We start from the raw sequence: 16622 nt of genomic DNA on the forward strand, positions 1-16622 counted from the left end.
CAAAATTCTTATATATACCTGCTCCTACACACCCCACTTATTAAAACTGTTAAGATTTAATAACAGACCCACTAAGGCTATCGTACAGGTACGTACCACTAAGAACAGAGTAACTCACACACTGTTACTACTCGGTACAATTTTCTGAGTGGTTAGTTTCAGCATTTGCATTCAATTGGCCTTGAATATGACGATGTCGTTGTCAATGCCTTAATCTGATAACTGCAATTGACAATCAAACTGAATGGGCCGTTACATACTTTTTGTCGTTTACTTATTACTACGACAACTTATAAGCGCCCTGTGCTAAAACCGTAACAACAAGCAATATGCAATATTGTTGTAGAACTATAATGTTTACATTATTATTTAAGATATATCGTTTGAAGTCGTCATTGGCATGAACATGGATTCTCCTGGTCGGACTATATTTGCCCAAGATGAAAAAAATGCATTAGCTTTTTACAAATTTCAAATTGCTATAATGAATATATTAAATCGAATGTATTAAGTACGATTTTAAGGGGTATTTTTTTTCAAGCTCGTGGAAGTCCATAAAAACCGAACCTAATGGCAATTTTCTCTTGTTCAAATTTATTCATGTCAAAATGCTACCCTTAATTATCCTATATAGACATAGGTCAACATTTCCAACCCCCATAGCTCGGTCATAAGGTCTTCATGGTTTGGCCTCTAGATCGATTCTGCATCTAAATCTGGCAACACTATTTTAAGTCAAAATTCATGAGGAAATGGTAGTCCTAAATATCCGATATAGAAATAGATGAAAGTTTCCCACCCCCATAACTCGGACAAATCTCATCCGATTTTCAAAAGATTATGCTTTTGCGTGCGTGTGTATGTATGTATGTATGTATGTGTGCGGTCGTGTGTGTCCTAGTATATGCATGCATGTTTGTATGTATTTATGTATATATGTTTGCGTGCATGTTTATTTTCGAATACCAAACGCAGACAAAGCCTATTTGTCACTGTGCTGCAAATTTAAATAAAACGAATTTCTACCAAGAGCTCTCCTCCTCGATTCTCAAAAATTCATGTAGGCTCTGCTGAAATTCAACAATACAGGAAACGTTGGCGCCAGCGGCCGGTGGAGGAGCAGCTCGAGGCGGTGGACCAGAGGGCGGTGGTGTGGGTAAGTAGATAAGTAGGCATATATGTATGTATGGTGTATGTATGTATGTAGGTGTATGTATGTATGTATGGTGTATGTATGTAGGTGTATGTATGTATGTATGGTGTATGTATGTATGGTGTATGTATGTATGCAGGTGTATGTATGTATGTATGTATGTATGTATGCATGTGTGTGTGTGTGTGTGTGTGTGTGTGCGTGTGTGCGTGGTGTGTGTGTGTGTGTGTGTGTGTGTGTGTGTGTGTGTGTGTGTGTGTGTGTGTGTGTGTGTGTGTGCGCGTGTGCGCGTGTGTGCGTGTGTGCGTGTGTGCGTGTGTGTGTGTGTGTGTGTGTGTGCGTGTGTGTGTGTGTGTGTGTGTGTGTGTGTGTGTGTGTGTGTGTGTGTGTGCGCGTGTGATTATATGTATGCATGTATGTATGCGGAATGCATGAGTATGCGACGGCTGAAGCAATGGTGGAAGTGGCGGCTGTAATATTGGAGGAGGAGGTGACATGGGCTTGACGGTGGCGGCGGCATACATTTTAAATGTAGCCATTGAAAAAACTGGTACGTATTATCATGTAAAGCCATGTTTTATTATTTTTCAAATAGAAGTAACAAATATGACAATCGTATTTCAATACACACATGTTTGCATGTTGTGTGTATATTGAGCTGAAAAATTATTAATATTTTTTTTTTTATATGTATAAGTCGAATAAAGTTGTCAAACCTAAGGTAAACGTACAACACCTAGTTAAGTTTAGCCTGAAAAAGCTCACCCTTGAGGCTTGAACTCGTTTTTTTATACACCTTTATATATATAGTTTCCAAGTGGACTATACATTTAAATGCTTGCTGGGCGCCACATTTCACAGCTGCTCAAAGGTGACTGATGCCGACACCTGAAATCAATAGAAAATTGATGCAAATTTTTTTCAGCTTCGTTGACTCGCACGTCGTCCATGTCATGCCCAATGGCTGGTGGCAATCGGCCACAAAAAAACTGCGCAAAGTTCAAATGGAACAGCTGCGGAGCCGGAAACTCCTTTTCAAATGCATACGGCTGATACTCAAACCGCTGCGAGTCATGGCCCATGCCAAAGAACGTATCATATGCCAGTTGCAGGCCGTTTAAATCCGCTAGTCGCTCCCTCAGAGATTTTGTTGGCGTCTGCAGGACACACTGTAGGGCATTTTCAAATTTTGAATTTTGGCGTATGTGCATACCCAGTGGAGACTCGTTGCCGGCGAAATCGAAGAGTATGCCGTCCTGCTCAAAGGCGTGACTCAGCTCGTGTGCTAGAATAAACCCCATCAGACTGTGTTGAAAAATTGAATGTTGCCGATGATCGTAAAACGGCCACTGCAAAAAGATCAAAGGCACCGTCAGCGTATTGCGTTCATGCTCAAAGTAGGGTGCATTGCGTGCTCTGAACAGATCGTCGTTGACATAGTAGTGATTCAGTTGCAAAGTAGCTCCAGGCTGCAGCAAAGGAGCATGCTGCAGACGCGTTCGCAGGCGCAAAGCCTGCCATAGATTTTGCTGGAACTCGGAACGTGAAAATCTGGCACTGGCATAATGGCTATCGAAGAAATCCTCTGTCGTTGTCGCATCCGGTAGATTACCCAGTTTCAGCTGCATGACCGCAAGTTTGGCATGCAAATATTGTATTTGCTGTGGACTCAACTGTAATCGATTCCAATCCAAGTACTTGCCAAACATACCACGTAAGCTGTCAAAAATAGTTTGCAGCTGCCCCGTGTCCTGTGACCGGGTCCTGTATATGTATCGATCGTATATGTAGTTCATACCCAGCGGCAGTAGGGCGCGCATATGATGTATGCAACTATGAACTCTTGGAGCATGCCCCGAACTGGGATTGACTTCTCTTGCAAAATTGGCAAACTGCACACGTAGATATAGTTCCAAGCTAGTTTTGTTGCAGCGCCGCAGCAGCTCGCCCAAGGCTCGTAAGTACTCCACATCACTGACCTCTACACGAAGCTCGGTATCACTTGGCTCCACTTCCAGCAGCTCTCTAAAGTATATTTGCCAGTCGATTTGAGGTATTTCCTGCTTGAGTCTGCCCAGCGTCCAGGATTGCAATAGGGGCTCGTTTCTGCGATATTTCTCGTACAATGCACGTAGATCTCTTTCCAATTGTTGAATCTCAGGCTTAAAAAGCAATATGGGCTAAAAGATACGGGGTAAGGCATAATTATTATTTGGTATTGGGACAAACATTGAATTTTTATTAAATAATTTGTTTATTAACTTACCATATAATTGCTTTGAGCGGCTGGCATTTTCAGCTGTACTACAAAACGTAGCGAGTCGTTGTAGGCCACATCCGCCGTCTCCTCGAAAAAAACACCATTCAAACCATATTTGCGCAGCCTTGCCATTGCTCGTATCCATTCGAAGTAGTAAAAGGTTAGTTCATGAGGCAGTTGGAGCTCCTCAGTTTGATTTTTAGCACAAGCGGTAAAGTAGTCGAACATATTATTGTATAGGCGTGGTGCTGTCCCCCGCTGAATAAGGCGATTGTCTCTCAGCACTCTCAGCATTTCATTGGCATAAGTCTCTTCCGCCAGTGCAAAGTTGTCCACGTAGTTAAAAGACCAATTTCCACATGCGTACGCCCAGAAATTATTACAGGGTGAGATACGAGCATCCAGATTTGAATAAATATTTTGCATCGTGGCCGCATTAATATCCACTTGTGATTGGGCCAAAGCCGGCACAAGGCACAGCAAGCCCATTAGTACACTCGACATTTCAGTTTCCCGTCTCATACTGGACACCAAACTTGTCATTCAACCCATCCACATCCAGCGACAGCCTTATCAACAAGCTTGCATGAGCTTCAATTTAATTTTCAGCTCGCGTAAATGATTGTGGTTGCAACAATCAGAGCTGGATTTCAAAGTTAAAATACATTGCCCCCAACATATGTGAACAAAGCCGGTCAAGAAACATTGTGATAAAACAGTTTAATGTTAAGCTTTAATAAAATACATACAGCTGTAATGATGGTTGTAAATATATTTAAAATCCAACTATTTTGTTCTTATTATAAAAACAAATAATTGGATATGTACAGCTTAAAAAGCTTTGACACCCAACAAAATATTTCAATTAAACTATAGAAATTAGAATGATTTATGCTTATTTTTTAAACTTTTGTTTTCTGTCCACTGGCTTCTTGGATTTTGTCAACTGTCCCAGCTGTTTGGACTTTTGCTTAAGTTTATTTTGCCTTTTAATGGGCTTACCCTCCAGTAATGGTAGTTCATCCACATCCATACGCGGCGCCTGTGAGAGCTTATTAGTCAGCTTAGTTTTGTGTTGCGGCTGCGCCTTGCTGCTTGGCTTTTGTCCATTTTTTTGGGCGTCCGGTTGCTGTTCTTTTTTTACGCTTTTCTCTTTTTTATTGCTCGATGGTGACTCTTGTGAAATGGTCTGCTCTTTTTTGACCTTAGGCGTATCTGCAACAGGCGACGTTGACTCTTTACTTATCTTGTTCGTCATTTTGATGGGCTTTTCAAACACCTTGGCTACATATTTTGTCTTAGCTTTTTCAAGCTTTTTCTTTTTTAGGTCTTGTTCCACATCTGTTAGGCTGGGCTTTCCAGCTCGTTTTCCGAGCGTTTTGCGTGGTGCTTCAGGGGCTATTGTCTCCTCCTCGTTATCTGCTGCCGTATTTGGCTCGGCCTGATCTGATGCAATTGCGTCGTCAAGTTGCTTCTCATCCGCTTCCTGCTCCTCTTTGGTTATAGGAATGGTGTTCGAAAACTTTTTCAGCTTGGCCACATAAAAGCCATCCATATTGTTTGTATGTGGATAAAACCGCTTGCTCAAATGTAAGCTTGGGTGATAGCGATGCTGACGGAACTTGGTAAAACCAGGCTCACCAAAATCAATTCCAAGGGGCACTAGCTTTACATTACGCTTCTTAAGAGCATAATCAATGACCCACTCGTTCTCCTCGGGCAGGACGGAGCAAGTGGAATACACTATATATCCGCCAGTGGCTGATTTTGCATCCACACAATCAATGGCAGTGAGCAAAAGCTTACGCTGCAAATTATAACAACGTTGCACATCAATCTCTGACTTGGTAGTCTTAACACTCGGATCCTTCGAGACAACGCCGGTGCCTGTGCAGGGCGCATCGAGCAGCACTCGATCAAAGCCCGTCATTATACTTCTGAACTTAGTGGCATCTTCACAGCTGACAACCGCATTCACAATCCCTAAACGGTGAAAGTTGGCCACAACGGCCTTGATGCGGTCCCTATTTGCATCGTTCGCAAACAGCACACCCGTGTTCTTCATAACGGCTGCTATATGTGAACCTTTGCCGCCTGGTGCAGAGCACATGTCCAACACCCGTTCGTTCTCCTGTGGAGCCAACGCAATTACTGGCAGCATAGAGGAGGCGCCCTGAACCATATAATGTCCTGCCAGATACTCAGGCGTGGCGCCCAACGGAACCGTTGAGTTGAAAATTACAAGGCCGACGTTTGTCCACTTGCCCAGCGGATCAAGATTAACACCTCGATTTATTAACGCACCAGCGAGGTCACGGCGACGTGTTTTTAACGAATTTGTGCGGATGGTCAACGGTCGCGCTACCTGAAAGAAAGAACGAAAAGGTTATAGATGTGGAATTAACACAGGCTTACAGTAACGGTTTTGATAACCTACCTCTGAAGCCTCTAAATAATCCATCAGATCGCTCAACTTAAATATATCCATTAATTTGGACATGAGAAACTCATTGTAGCTGTAGTACAAGCACAGGTCCTGACGCAGCTGATCTACATACTCGCTGCGTGAGCGACCTTCCTCCCGAAACTTGCCGAAGTCCGCGAGCACCTGTGTAATATCTTTAATGCGCTGCTGAACATCCTGTAATGACAACTCCTTATCAGCGTCTTCACCGGGTTCAGGCAAATGGAACACTTCAGCCTGATCGACAGACATTTGCATCTCCTCATGAGCCAATTTTGCATCCTTGTCCTGACGCTTCTTCAGTTTTTTGTTGGCGCGCTCAATTGGCAGCTTGTCGTCGTCGTCGTCATCATCATCATCATCATCATCCTCATCGTCATCATCATCATCATCAGTGGCACATTCTTCATCATTTTCACTGTCTACATCTTGTTCGGAGTTGCCCTCGTCATCATCAAAAAGATCGTCCAATTTACCAACTTGAGCATCATCATCATCATCGTCATCGATAGACTCTTCCTCTTCCCCATCTGTCCCTTCATTATCCTTTTCCTCTAGTTCCCCATCTGAATCAGCTTCAAATTCATTTTCAGACTCTTGCTCTTCATCTAGATCTTCCTCATCTGAATGTTTCTTAATCGTATTTTGTTGCTTTTTTGATTTTAGCTTTAGCCAGTCCTTGTTATCATCTGTGAAACCATTTGAATTTTTTTTTTTGACTGGCACAAGTTTTGGGACTTCCTCGTCCGAAGACTCCGCCTGTTGCTTCTCTTCGGGCTCGCTTTCGCTGTTATATTCCTTTTGCCTACGGGGCTGGTGAGTACGTTTCTCCTTCAATTTAGATTTCTGCACTACTTTCTTTTGTTCCCGTTTAGCCACACGTTGTTTTTGACGGTGCGACAGTCGCTTGTCCTCATCGTCAAGCGGTGCTGCAAATAAACAATTTAATATTTGCTAAACGGCATTAGCGTAGTTACAATACCGAATGATTTCTTTGGAAACTTGGGTGGTCCCTGTTTTCGGGCCTTACGACCGGGTCCCTTCTTTTGTTTTTCACTATATTCTGCTTTGCGTCCCATATTTAAATCCTTCCAACTCACGTTTCGCTAGCGAAAAAATGTTTTTAAACAATGTGTGCCTCCACGTGCGGTGACTCTGACAGAGCTTCGCAACACTGCTCGGTCACTCTTTGATATAGGACGGTACAATATTAATCGAAATCGAAACTATCGTATAAAATATGAAATTGCAGACATTGTCCCTAGAGCGAAACTTGTTTTGATCTTCATATGTCCAAATATTCATAGATCTTGGATACCATAAGTTGATATCTGATTATATTATATATGTAGCAAAACAGTAAAAAGAAAAAAAATATAAATAAACAATAATTTGAATAAAGAAATCGCCAATGCCAATTCTGAAACATGGACTGTCTCAAATTACGTTAGTTGCGTATATGTATGCATTTTGCAGCACTGGCTATAATTAGCTAGGCCATCCATTAAAAATTAAACAAAAACAGGGATAATGTAACCATCTTAGAGCATTTTGTGTAATACAGTGATTGCTTATATATGGATATCGCCAGCATTGAGCTGAGTGTGGAGGCGCTCATTGGTTCGCTTGTAGCGCTGAGTGTGCTCTTCGTTTTTTGTCGCAGCATATTAGCGGAAGATGTTGTCATTTGCATATCAGGCAAAACACGTCACAGCTGGAAATCAATAAAAATAATTGAACAGGTAAGCACTTAACAATTAAAAAAAAAACATCAGCGGTGCTTATTACTATTATATCTTATAACTGTGCGTAGGCCTGCTTTTGTAATGTGTGTGAAATTTTGTTGACGCCATCTGCGGGCCTCTTCTGCGACTGTTGCGGTATTTGCACGCATTCTGAGCCGACGTGTCAGCGGCAGGCGGACGCTCGGTATCACTGTAAGGACAAATGGCTGCGAAACGTAAATACAGTGCGTCATTTGTGGGTGCGTGGAAATTTGCCAATGAACTACATTTGCGCAGAATGTGGCCAGGAGGCAGAACTGGATCATCATAGTAGCAGCTCTGATCCAGGTCTTTATGGCTGGAGATGTGCCTGGTGTCAACGGTGTTACCACGACAACTGTTACAAGAACGTGGATAGTAAGGCCGAGTGTGACTTTGGCGAGTTTCGGGACATGATATATCCGCCCTACAGTATTGTAGCAGCCAGGACACGTGAATCTGTGCGTTTGCATCTCGCAGGCATCAAGCCGCCTGATGTTGAGAATTGGGAGCCGTTGATAGTAATCGCCAATACAAAATCTGGAAGTAGCACGGGCTCAAATGTCTTGTCGTTGCTGCGTGGTTATTTGCATCCAATGCAGGTCATGGAACTTGGCACACGAGGTCCGCAGGATGCGCTGCAGTGGGCGGCCAAAACCAGTCCACGCCCTTGTCGCATACTAGTCGCGGGTGGCGATGGAACGATTGGCTGGGTGCTCAACACCATCTATACGCTAAACATAAAGCCTCAACCGTCCGTGGCAATTATTCCACTGGGCACTGGAAACGATTTGTCACGCGTGCTAGGCTGGGGCGCTGAGCCTCCCTCCGTTATTGATCCGCTACAGATACTGCGTAGCGTTAGACGCGCAAGATCTGTAAATCTTGATCGATATGATCTGCAAATTGAGAAGTTGCACTATCGCCTTCCTATACAAAGACATCCCACAAAGACCATACACGTCTATAACTATTTTAGCGTGGGTGTGGATGCGTACATTACGTACAACTTTCACAAAACGCGTGAATCTCGATTTTATCTGCTCAGCAGTCGCATATTTAATAAGGTGCGCCGCATGAAACGATTTAGGTTTCCATATTTTGTTTTTATTGAAATATTTCTATTTCCCATTTTCGTACATTGCCTCTCGCATAGTTGTTGTACTTCACATTTGGCACACAGCAGGTCATGCAACCGGATTGTGAACGCATTGAACAGAAACTGGAACTCCATCTAGATAATAGGCTAATCGAACTACCGCAACTACAATCCCTGGTGTTTCTAAACATTGATTCATGGGGCGCTGGGTGCAAACTATGCGAGCTGAGCAATTCCAATGGCGACGTGCGAATTGTAAACTCAATATCTGATGGCATGATGGAAGTGTTTGGCATAGTCTCATCATTTCATATTGCCCAGCTTCAGTGCAACATAAGCAAGCCCGTGCGCATCGGCCAGGCCAAGCAGATACGGGTTTGTGATCACTGGCATATTTGAAAAGATTTAGGTTAATTAAATCTCATTGCAGCTGCGTGTGAATGGCACGGTGCCCATGCAGGCGGACGGCGAGCCCTGGATGCAGGCGCCGGCGGATATACGCCTACAGGCGCGCAGCCAAGCTCGTGTGCTAAAGGCAGAAGCACCAACTCCCACCCAGTTGCAGTAGCAACTATGCTAAACCATAAAATAACCCTGTGCCACATGGATGATGTAAACTTGTACTTAACTTTCGCTTTACTAGAATCTCTTTCCCAACTAAGCTTACCTAAGGTACTCGCTTAAGATTGTAGTTAGCCAGAATTTAAAATTTCTAATTAATTAGAAAACGAAGCGAAACTAAGCCACCCAACTCTACACAATATACCAAAACATAAGATTAACATCCAGATACTATCTGGGATTAAAAAATTAAGTAAAATGTTTTAGATATTGACTTTTTAAAGCATGTCACTTTATTCTTCTCCTGTTAATTTGTTAAATGTTCGACTGGTGTTTAACATGCAGAGACGCATGCACATAACATTTGGGATTTGGGTTTGTTTATTTGTATTTTATCGAAAGGCGGGTAATCAACGAAAGCAGCGATGTTCCTCCGTGGCCCTTAGAGCATAGTAAGCTCCATAATGGCATTAACGATGTCGTTGTTGTTGTTTTTCAGTGCCTTTATGGCCTTTGCACGCGTCGTATTCGCCTGCGTTATGACTAACTCAATATCCTTTTCGTCGACGCCCGTGTCATCAACCTCTTCCTCATCTTCTTCTGCAATTGGAGCCACTGAAGTGGTGGCACCAACGCTATCAGCAGCGCCAGCCGCTTCTGGTGCCTTGAACTTCTCGGCGGCAGCTACTTGTGCCTGCTGCGACAAGTCCTCGATCTTAGCCTCACCAAAAACAATATAGGTATCGCTGTGTGGGTTCTTGTACACATCCGGATTGTTGATGACGAACAAAATATTTTTAGACTTGCGTATGGTGACTCGATTGACACCCTGAATTTGCTTTAGGCCAAGCTTGAGCATGATTTTGCGTGCCTTCTTCTCACCGCGTGATTGCTTTGCCTTGGAGACAACATCGATGGGCAGACCTGTGGCACCGCCGCCCAGCTGTGTGGTGCCTGTGTCAGCCTCCTCCAATTCGGGTATTATATCCGAATCACTCTCGCTACCATCATCCTCGACGCGCACATCAACGTCCTCAGACTGCTTCGCCTCAGCGGAGGTCGAAGGTGCCTCATTTTTGATTTCAGTGAGCTCAGGCATGTTTACCTATCAAAAACACAAAAGTAACGATGTTAAATTTAAAGTGTAATATTTTACAAGTCGGCGATGGGGGACATTTTGCCATCGATTTTTCGAGACCTATTTCTCTGAAATTATTGGAACAACTATTGCAATATATATAAAATATTATAATTCAAGCCAAGCTCTTTTCTATGGAATTCTCAGCTCATACTTTAAAAACGTGATGTCAGGTAAAATAAATAATTATTTACCTATTAAAAGCGGCTACACCACGGAATCGCAAAACGTTTTTAGTGAAAAAGAAGTGTTGCCACCTGGTAGAAAGCTGGGATAGGCATTATAGTGGCAACCACTACTGAACATTTTCATTGTTTAGCAGCGTAATCGATAACTAATGATTTAAGGAAAATCGACATACGAGTGCTATCTGTTGGAAGCTTTTTGCTATGATATTCAGCGCATTGTTTATAATTACCAGGCCGAAGTGCTATTTTGGACAGTGCTATTGAGGACAAAATCCCCCAATAAAGGTACAAATAAACTGTTTTAAATACGAGATACCAAAATGTCAATAGATCAAATATTTTTTTATTTATGGGCATACTCAAATCTATTTCTGTATAAACAATGCCTCCACATAACAAGTAGACATGTATCAACTGTAATAACTGTAATTACTTTCCAATTTCCAATTAAACCGTATAAACAATTGATATACAGGTCATAATTACAGTTTTACAATTACGGCAACAAAGTTCTGGCTGTATAAAGGGTTAAAATGACACAATTATGGAGAGCAGTTGCTGTGCCCATGCAGGATCCTGTGCACAAATTGTAAAGTGGGCGTGCCAATTGCTGGGTAAACATTGGACAGCTCTCGTTATGTGTTGCGGTTAACAGCGAACACATGTTCGACTTCGCATTTCAGAACCAAAACGTAATGATTATTAAATTTGTATTAGCTGAACGATATAATTTAGGGGCTGGCAGGCACACACAATGTAACAAGTCTCTAGTAAACTATTTGGTTTTCATCATACAGAAATTGATGCACTCACGTCTGGCTGCAGTTGTAATTGTTGTGTTTTATTTTGTGCGCATTTTTAAGCACTGCAAACGAGTCCCAGCTATGCGAAGCATTCGCAACAATTTGTCAGTAAATAATTTCGATTTGTGCGCGACGTTGTTGTATTTCAGCATCTGTGTCTGGGGCCACTATAGTCAGTCGTCTTGGTTAGGCCACATCCCGGGTGTCAACAGAGCACTGATTTATTTGAGCGCATGATACGCTTCGTTGGATTTCGTTAATTTGTCCGTTTTCCGCAAAGAGGGGTCTTGCAAATTCAAAATGTATATGCGTTTAAACACATATGTATGTACAATATATAAAATTTCCTTACAGAATTCTCTGCCAAGTTTAATTGACGCAATGCCAAAAAATCACAAGCTTTTGTCATAATAACAATAATCGCCAACAAGGCGCATAATTATATTGTAATTTATGCCCAATGCAAACTAAAGAAACTCAATCTACTCGAATTGCAATTTAAAGCTCGTAAAATATTTCAAACACTCAAACGTGACCAAATGCTTTTTAATTGCTTTCAATAGCTTGCGTTTCAGCAAACAAATACATTTTTTTTTCGATTGCCAAAAATTTGGTCAATTATGGCCAATTTAAACCACATATGCAAATTGACAACCGTGTGAAGTGTGGCTAGCATAACAATTAGTGTGAGGGTCGAATTGATATATTATGGCAAATTAAGCTACGACCGAAGAAAGGGTTCAAGAGCTGAACACATTACTGATATTTTTGGAAGAACATGGATAACACACTATCCAAGCGTCGGAAGGCATTATTCCTTAAGATAAAATTATATTACATTTTAGGCTTCGCAAAACAAGCCCCAAGAAAGAGGGTCACTTTCTTTTGCTGTGCTAGCCTTGGCTTGCTTTGCTGTCCCTTATGTTATTCTTTCAGCAAATGAATTTAGTCAAGTTATTTTAATTCATAGAAATTAATCCACATATAGTGTACTCATATATAAATAGATAAAAAACCAGCGTTTATGAGTAATGCAAAACTCTAGAATATATGCAAGTGTTGCTGTTATCTGCACTCACGTTTAAATCGAAATTGCTCCGTTAATATGCCACTCGAGATTCTCGTATGTCGACCCAATCATATCATAAACTAAGCTTGGTCCAAGTAGAAGAATCGGCGAATTATTCTCTTCCCCCATGGTTAATCTGAGTCTGAGTCTGATTACCGCATGACTTGAAAGCGATTAGGGAGACGCTTGTGTGTGTGTGTGTGTGTGTATGTGTGTGTTTCTAGCCCCAAGAACAACCCCAACACAAATAGAAAACAGACAAGCTCAACCGGTTTGGCAGCAATTATCGTTCAGCCAATCACAGGCGGGCAGCGCTCAAACACTGCGCGCCATATTGGCCATTAACGAGGCGGAGCTAGCTCTTTCTTGCTCTCCGACTATCTCCCTCTCTCTTGCTCTCGCGCCCAGATCGTGTGCGTATGTGCAGTGGTGGTTGCTTTGTTTGATAGCATTGGGTGCCCGACTGTGCTGTGAAGTGCATGTGGCTGTATTGGCTTTCATTTGCGCGCAGATCTTTGAACGGTTCACTGCGTCAACGTTGCGCGCACACGTGACGCTTTTTAAAAAGTCTAAGCAAGTGGCCAAATAATAAGTTGATATGCAAAACGAGCACACGGCGCTGCTACCACCGGTGGAGAGCAGCACCAAGTTGGTCAGCAAGCCGTTTCCGAAACCTTTCTCCATTGAGAGTCTAATTGCGAATCAAACACCTGCTGTTGTTCCTTCTTCCAATGTCGAGCTGGAAAGGAAAAGGGAAAGAGAAACGGAACTGGACCGGGAACGGGAACGGAATAGTAATCAAGAGCTAAATGCACGTGCTTTGGTGGCCAGCTCTGCCCTGGGTCTGACCCAGTTTCCACTTTACAATCCCTGGCTGCATGGCTACTTTGCCCAGAATCACGAGCGGCTCACTCATTTGATTGCCGGCGGCGGCTACCTGGGCGGGCCCTTTAACGGTAAGGAGCCTCAGCCCCAACTAGCGCCCCCACTGCCACTGCAACCAACGCACGCCTTGGACGGCCTAAGCCTTAGTCCGACAAAGCCCAATGATGCTGAGTTGACGCATCGTCTGCCATTGGCGCATCCACTGGACACCCGTTTTCTGCCGTTCAATGCTGCTGCAGCTGCCACGACGACATCGGATCTAAGTTATCGTCGCCTTGCGGAACTCATGAATCAGGATTATGTTCACAATTTAAGCGTACATGCGCGACTCCAGCACATGGCTGCTACGCGTGACCAGGACGAGAGTCAACATCAGCCACTGGCACTGGCTTCGACGCAGGAGCCGTCGTCTCAGCAATCATCACCCTCAAAGCCTCATAGCCCCACGGAGCCAGCGGTTGATGTGGGCATGGACGAGGACTACGAGTGTAGCGGTGATTCCTGCAGCGACATCAGCCTCACGATGTCCCCCCAAAACTACGCTGCAGAGCTTGATAAAAGTCGGAACGGAGGTAAGTGCACAAATTATAGATTATTTCTTTGTATTTGACACGTTCATAAGGAATATGATCTTGGCTAAAAGGCCTGAACTGATTTTTTAATAAGAGCTATCTTTTAAACTCAATCGTGAAACCTAGTACTTAATCATGGGCATAATTATCATGTTCTGTAACCCCAGCGGCTCCTTACGGTCTGCGGACTAAAGTGGTTTTGTCATGGTAATTTAAATGACGCAGTCAAGTCATAGGCAAAATTAGCATAAAACGCATTACGACCCAATGTTTGGTGTCAATCAAAACTGCAAAGTTCTCAACTCTTGCTCAGAGGAGAAAACAGACTGATAGAGAGTGAGAGAGAGAGTAGGAGAGAGAGCTCAACAATAACATCAAAATGGAGCTGACATTTTGACAAACGTAACGATTTAGTCATTGAAATGGAAAACGTAACGAATAAGAAAACTTTTAGCAAACCGCATTTTAATGAGTCCTCAGCATATCCTTCGGACATCCATGCCCATGGAGTCTCCTTGTGTACGAGTGGAGTTGGGCGTAACGAATTGCCATATAATGTATTCATAACTGAATTTCATGTTATGTTGGGGGGAGAGCTCATTGGTGCGATCTACCCCCGGGAGTGGGAAGATGATGAGGGCACATATAAATCAGTGACAACGCTGGCAATAGGCATATCTGAAGCGTGTAAGTGTTAAAAAAGCGCTTAAGCGTTAACCAAAATAATCAGGCATACCGAAGGGATGAACGACTTGCTCTCACACTCACCCTCACCCTCACCCTCACTCTCATCCTTATCCTCAACCTCGGCTTCTGTCAGTGGAACGTATAACATTCACACTCACACACACTCACACTCAGACATGAAAAACAAACGCTTATTAAGTTTCAAGTGAGGCTTTGTTGTTGTTGTTAAATTGGGATGGAAGCCGTCGGTCGGCCAAGTCAAGTGTGGACACACATGTATCCAGTTATAAATAAATATGTTTGCCGCAAGTTATGACACAGCCCATTTACGCCAGAAGCAGAAGTCAGCATCAGAAGTTGTTAAGGGCTGTTAATGGGCGAATTCAATGCGAAGGCCAAATACGAGTATACAGGATGTTTGGGAACTCAATTATTGTTAATACATATATTGTTGAAGCCAAAGGATAGATAGACCTAGGAGAACTTTCAACTCGATGCATAAGACAACGCAAATTCATAAATAATCTGTTAAAGACTTCATCCCTTAAATGCGTAGCTTATACAAACTCGGACAGTGAGGATTGCAGTGATGACGATGGCGGCCACTCGCGACATGAGGCCGGCGGCAAGGAGTCCCAAAGCGGTAGCAGCAACAGCTCCAAGTCGCGACGGCGGCGCACGGCGTTCACATCGGAACAGCTGCTCGAGCTTGAACGCGAGTTCCATGCCAAAAAGTATCTTAGCCTAACAGAGCGCAGTCAAATAGCCACAAGTCTGAAATTGAGTGAAGTGCAGGTGGGTTTACGACTATGCGACTCCAAAACAAACACTTAATACCTCTCTCTTTCTCTATATTTGCCCAGGTGAAAATCTGGTTTCAAAATCGTCGAGCCAAATGGAAACGGGTCAAGGCCGGACTCACGTCGCACGGATTGGGTCGGAACGGCAGTGCCAGCGGCACTAAAATCGTGGTGCCCATACCCGTGCATGTAAATCGGTTTGCGGTGCGCTCCCAGCACCAGCAGCTGGAGAAAATGTGCCTCAGCGGACCCAAGCCGGATCTGCGCAAGAAGCTATCAACGGAAGCGATTAGTGGCTTTGAGAAGTTCAATGCCAGCGCTGGCCCTGCTTCTTCATCCGTAGGAGTAGGCGTGGCCATGGGAGTCGGTATGCCACCGATTGGCGCACTAGCGCCAAGTCCCGCCGCCTCTCTGGCCCTGGCGCGTAGTATTTATTGAAGGAGTACGACCCAAAGTTGCACCAAAAACATTTTTGTTAACGTTTTTTGCTGAGTTATCTTTGTACATACGAATTGTCCCCCCCCTTTAATTTGACTTAAGTGTAGAGACCAAGATTTGTAAATAAACACAATTGAATTGAGCCAAGGATTTAGTTTAATGCTTAACAGCTTAAATGCTGATCATAATTTACAGTTAACCACCACAATAAATTTCTGGCCAACCGTTTACGCCTACAAGCTGACAAAATCAGCTCGCATTGCCCATTTATTTTGGGCCACTCGAGGGACAAACAAGTTTCGGTGTCAATTGGAACAATTAAACTACCAATTTGGGCAATTCGGCACGGAGGCCCTGGAGGCAAATGTCGCAGCAACTCGTCGAGCCTTTCCCAGTTCTCAGAGTGTGACTAATTTTTGTGATTTAACGCACCAAATTGTCGCATGAGAGTTGGTAACGACTCCTCCAGGCCGCATCAAACAATCACTCCAGGTGTCTCACGTGTCACGCCTCTTCAGCGCGAGAGCCAGGAACAGAAACAGCCATAGGCCCAGGATCACGGCAGAATCGCGAGGAGGGCGCACGCATGGTGAGTTATTAGTTTTGTAATGCCCAAACGAAAGGGGCTCTGCTCTGTGTATGTGTGTGAATTGTTAATTGCATTAGCGACTTATTTGCCACGACAATTGACTTTTGTTTGCAGATTCAAAAAAAAAAACTCTCTAATTGTGTGTATGTGCGC

General features: G+C 43.4%; 5 protein-coding genes across 7 annotated transcripts; 2 read left to right on the forward strand and 3 right to left on the reverse strand.

Annotated features, from left to right (window-relative positions):
• Window positions 1–1722: 1722 nt before the first annotated feature.
• On the reverse strand, window positions 1723–3964 carry Nepl10 (Neprilysin-like 10). Its single transcript, XM_015168888.3, has 2 exons — window positions 3420–3964; window positions 1723–3333 (listed from the first exon to the last, which is right to left on the reverse strand). Exons 1-2 carry the CDS (start codon window positions 3954–3956, stop codon window positions 1984–1986), a joined length of 1887 nt encoding a protein of 628 aa, XP_015024374.3. The 5' UTR covers window positions 3957–3964; the 3' UTR covers window positions 1723–1983.
• A 144-nt stretch (window positions 3965–4108) lies between these two features.
• On the reverse strand, window positions 4109–7046 carry LOC6635946 (uncharacterized). The gene is made up of 3 exons (XM_070209558.1): window positions 6860–7046; window positions 5847–6806; window positions 4109–5774 (listed from the first exon to the last, which is right to left on the reverse strand). The coding sequence occupies exons 1-3, from the start codon at window positions 6954–6956 to the stop codon at window positions 4309–4311; spliced, it is 2523 nt and encodes an 840-aa protein (XP_070065659.1). The 5' UTR covers window positions 6957–7046; the 3' UTR covers window positions 4109–4308.
• Window positions 7047–7231: 185 nt separating this feature from the next.
• On the forward strand, window positions 7232–9583 carry Dgkepsilon (diacylglycerol kinase epsilon). The gene is made up of 4 exons (XM_002059263.4): window positions 7232–7619; window positions 7691–8707; window positions 8797–9114; window positions 9170–9583. Exons 1-4 carry the CDS (start codon window positions 7455–7457, stop codon window positions 9305–9307), a joined length of 1638 nt encoding a protein of 545 aa, XP_002059299.1. The 5' UTR covers window positions 7232–7454; the 3' UTR covers window positions 9308–9583.
• Nacalpha (nascent polypeptide associated complex protein alpha subunit) lies at window positions 9571–10753 on the reverse strand. Its single transcript, XM_002059264.4, has 2 exons — window positions 10633–10753; window positions 9571–10405 (listed from the first exon to the last, which is right to left on the reverse strand). Exon 2 carries the CDS (start codon window positions 10397–10399, stop codon window positions 9743–9745), a length of 657 nt encoding a protein of 218 aa, XP_002059300.1. The 5' UTR covers window positions 10400–10405; window positions 10633–10753; the 3' UTR covers window positions 9571–9742.
• Window positions 10754–10784: 31 nt separating this feature from the next.
• unpg (homeobox protein unplugged) lies at window positions 10785–16018 on the forward strand. Of its 3 annotated transcripts, none has more exons than XM_002059265.4 (3): window positions 10785–13955; window positions 15199–15437; window positions 15506–16018. In XM_002059265.4, exons 1-3 carry the CDS (start codon window positions 13097–13099, stop codon window positions 15878–15880), a joined length of 1473 nt encoding a protein of 490 aa, XP_002059301.1. In that variant the 5' UTR covers window positions 10785–13096; the 3' UTR covers window positions 15881–16018. The 3 variants fall into 3 exon arrangements, with proteins under 3 accessions (XP_002059301.1, XP_070065660.1, XP_032291571.1); XM_070209559.1 differs by having other exon boundaries at window positions 13555–13955; window positions 15177–15437; XM_032435680.2 differs by lacking the exon at window positions 10785–13955 and adding an exon at window positions 14285–14642.
• Window positions 16019–16622: the final 604 nt, after the last annotated feature.

Source organism: Drosophila virilis, chromosome 5 (assembly GCF_030788295.1).
Source record: "Drosophila virilis strain 15010-1051.87 chromosome 5, Dvir_AGI_RSII-ME, whole genome shotgun sequence".
In the NCBI taxonomy this organism is placed as follows: domain Eukaryota; kingdom Metazoa; phylum Arthropoda; class Insecta; order Diptera; family Drosophilidae; genus Drosophila; species Drosophila virilis.

Excerpts from the sequence above, each read along its gene's own strand:
- Nepl10 (XM_015168888.3), bottom strand. The coding sequence starts at position 3,956 with ATGACAAGTTTGGTGTCCAGTATGAGACGGGAAACTGAAATGTCGAGT. Across the intron at positions 3,334-3,419 it reads CCGCTCAAAGCAATTATATG|CCCATATTGCTTTTTAAGCC; the intron begins GTAAGTTAATAA and ends CGTATCTTTTAG.
- LOC6635946 (XM_070209558.1), bottom strand. The coding sequence starts at position 6,956 with ATGGGACGCAAAGCAGAATATAGTGAAAAACAAAAGAAGGGACCCGGT. Across the intron at positions 6,807-6,859 it reads GTTTCCAAAGAAATCATTCG|CACCGCTTGACGATGAGGAC; the intron begins GTATTGTAACTA and ends GTTTATTTGCAG. Across the intron at positions 5,775-5,846 it reads TTTAGAGGCTTCAGAGGTAG|CGCGACCGTTGACCATCCGC; the intron begins GTTATCAAAACC and ends TCTTTCAGGTAG.
- Dgkepsilon (XM_002059263.4), top strand. The coding sequence starts at position 7,455 with ATGGATATCGCCAGCATTGAGCTGAGTGTGGAGGCGCTCATTGGTTCG. Across the intron at positions 8,708-8,796 it reads GCAGTCGCATATTTAATAAG|TTGTTGTACTTCACATTTGG; the intron begins GTGCGCCGCATG and ends CCTCTCGCATAG. Across the intron at positions 9,115-9,169 it reads GCCAGGCCAAGCAGATACGG|CTGCGTGTGAATGGCACGGT; the intron begins GTTTGTGATCAC and ends ATCTCATTGCAG.
- Nacalpha (XM_002059264.4), bottom strand. The coding sequence starts at position 10,399 with ATGCCTGAGCTCACTGAAATCAAAAATGAGGCACCTTCGACCTCCGCT.
- unpg (XM_002059265.4), top strand. The coding sequence starts at position 13,097 with ATGCAAAACGAGCACACGGCGCTGCTACCACCGGTGGAGAGCAGCACC. Across the intron at positions 13,956-15,198 it reads TGATAAAAGTCGGAACGGAG|CTTATACAAACTCGGACAGT; the intron begins GTAAGTGCACAA and ends TTAAATGCGTAG. Across the intron at positions 15,438-15,505 it reads TGAAATTGAGTGAAGTGCAG|GTGAAAATCTGGTTTCAAAA; the intron begins GTGGGTTTACGA and ends ATATTTGCCCAG.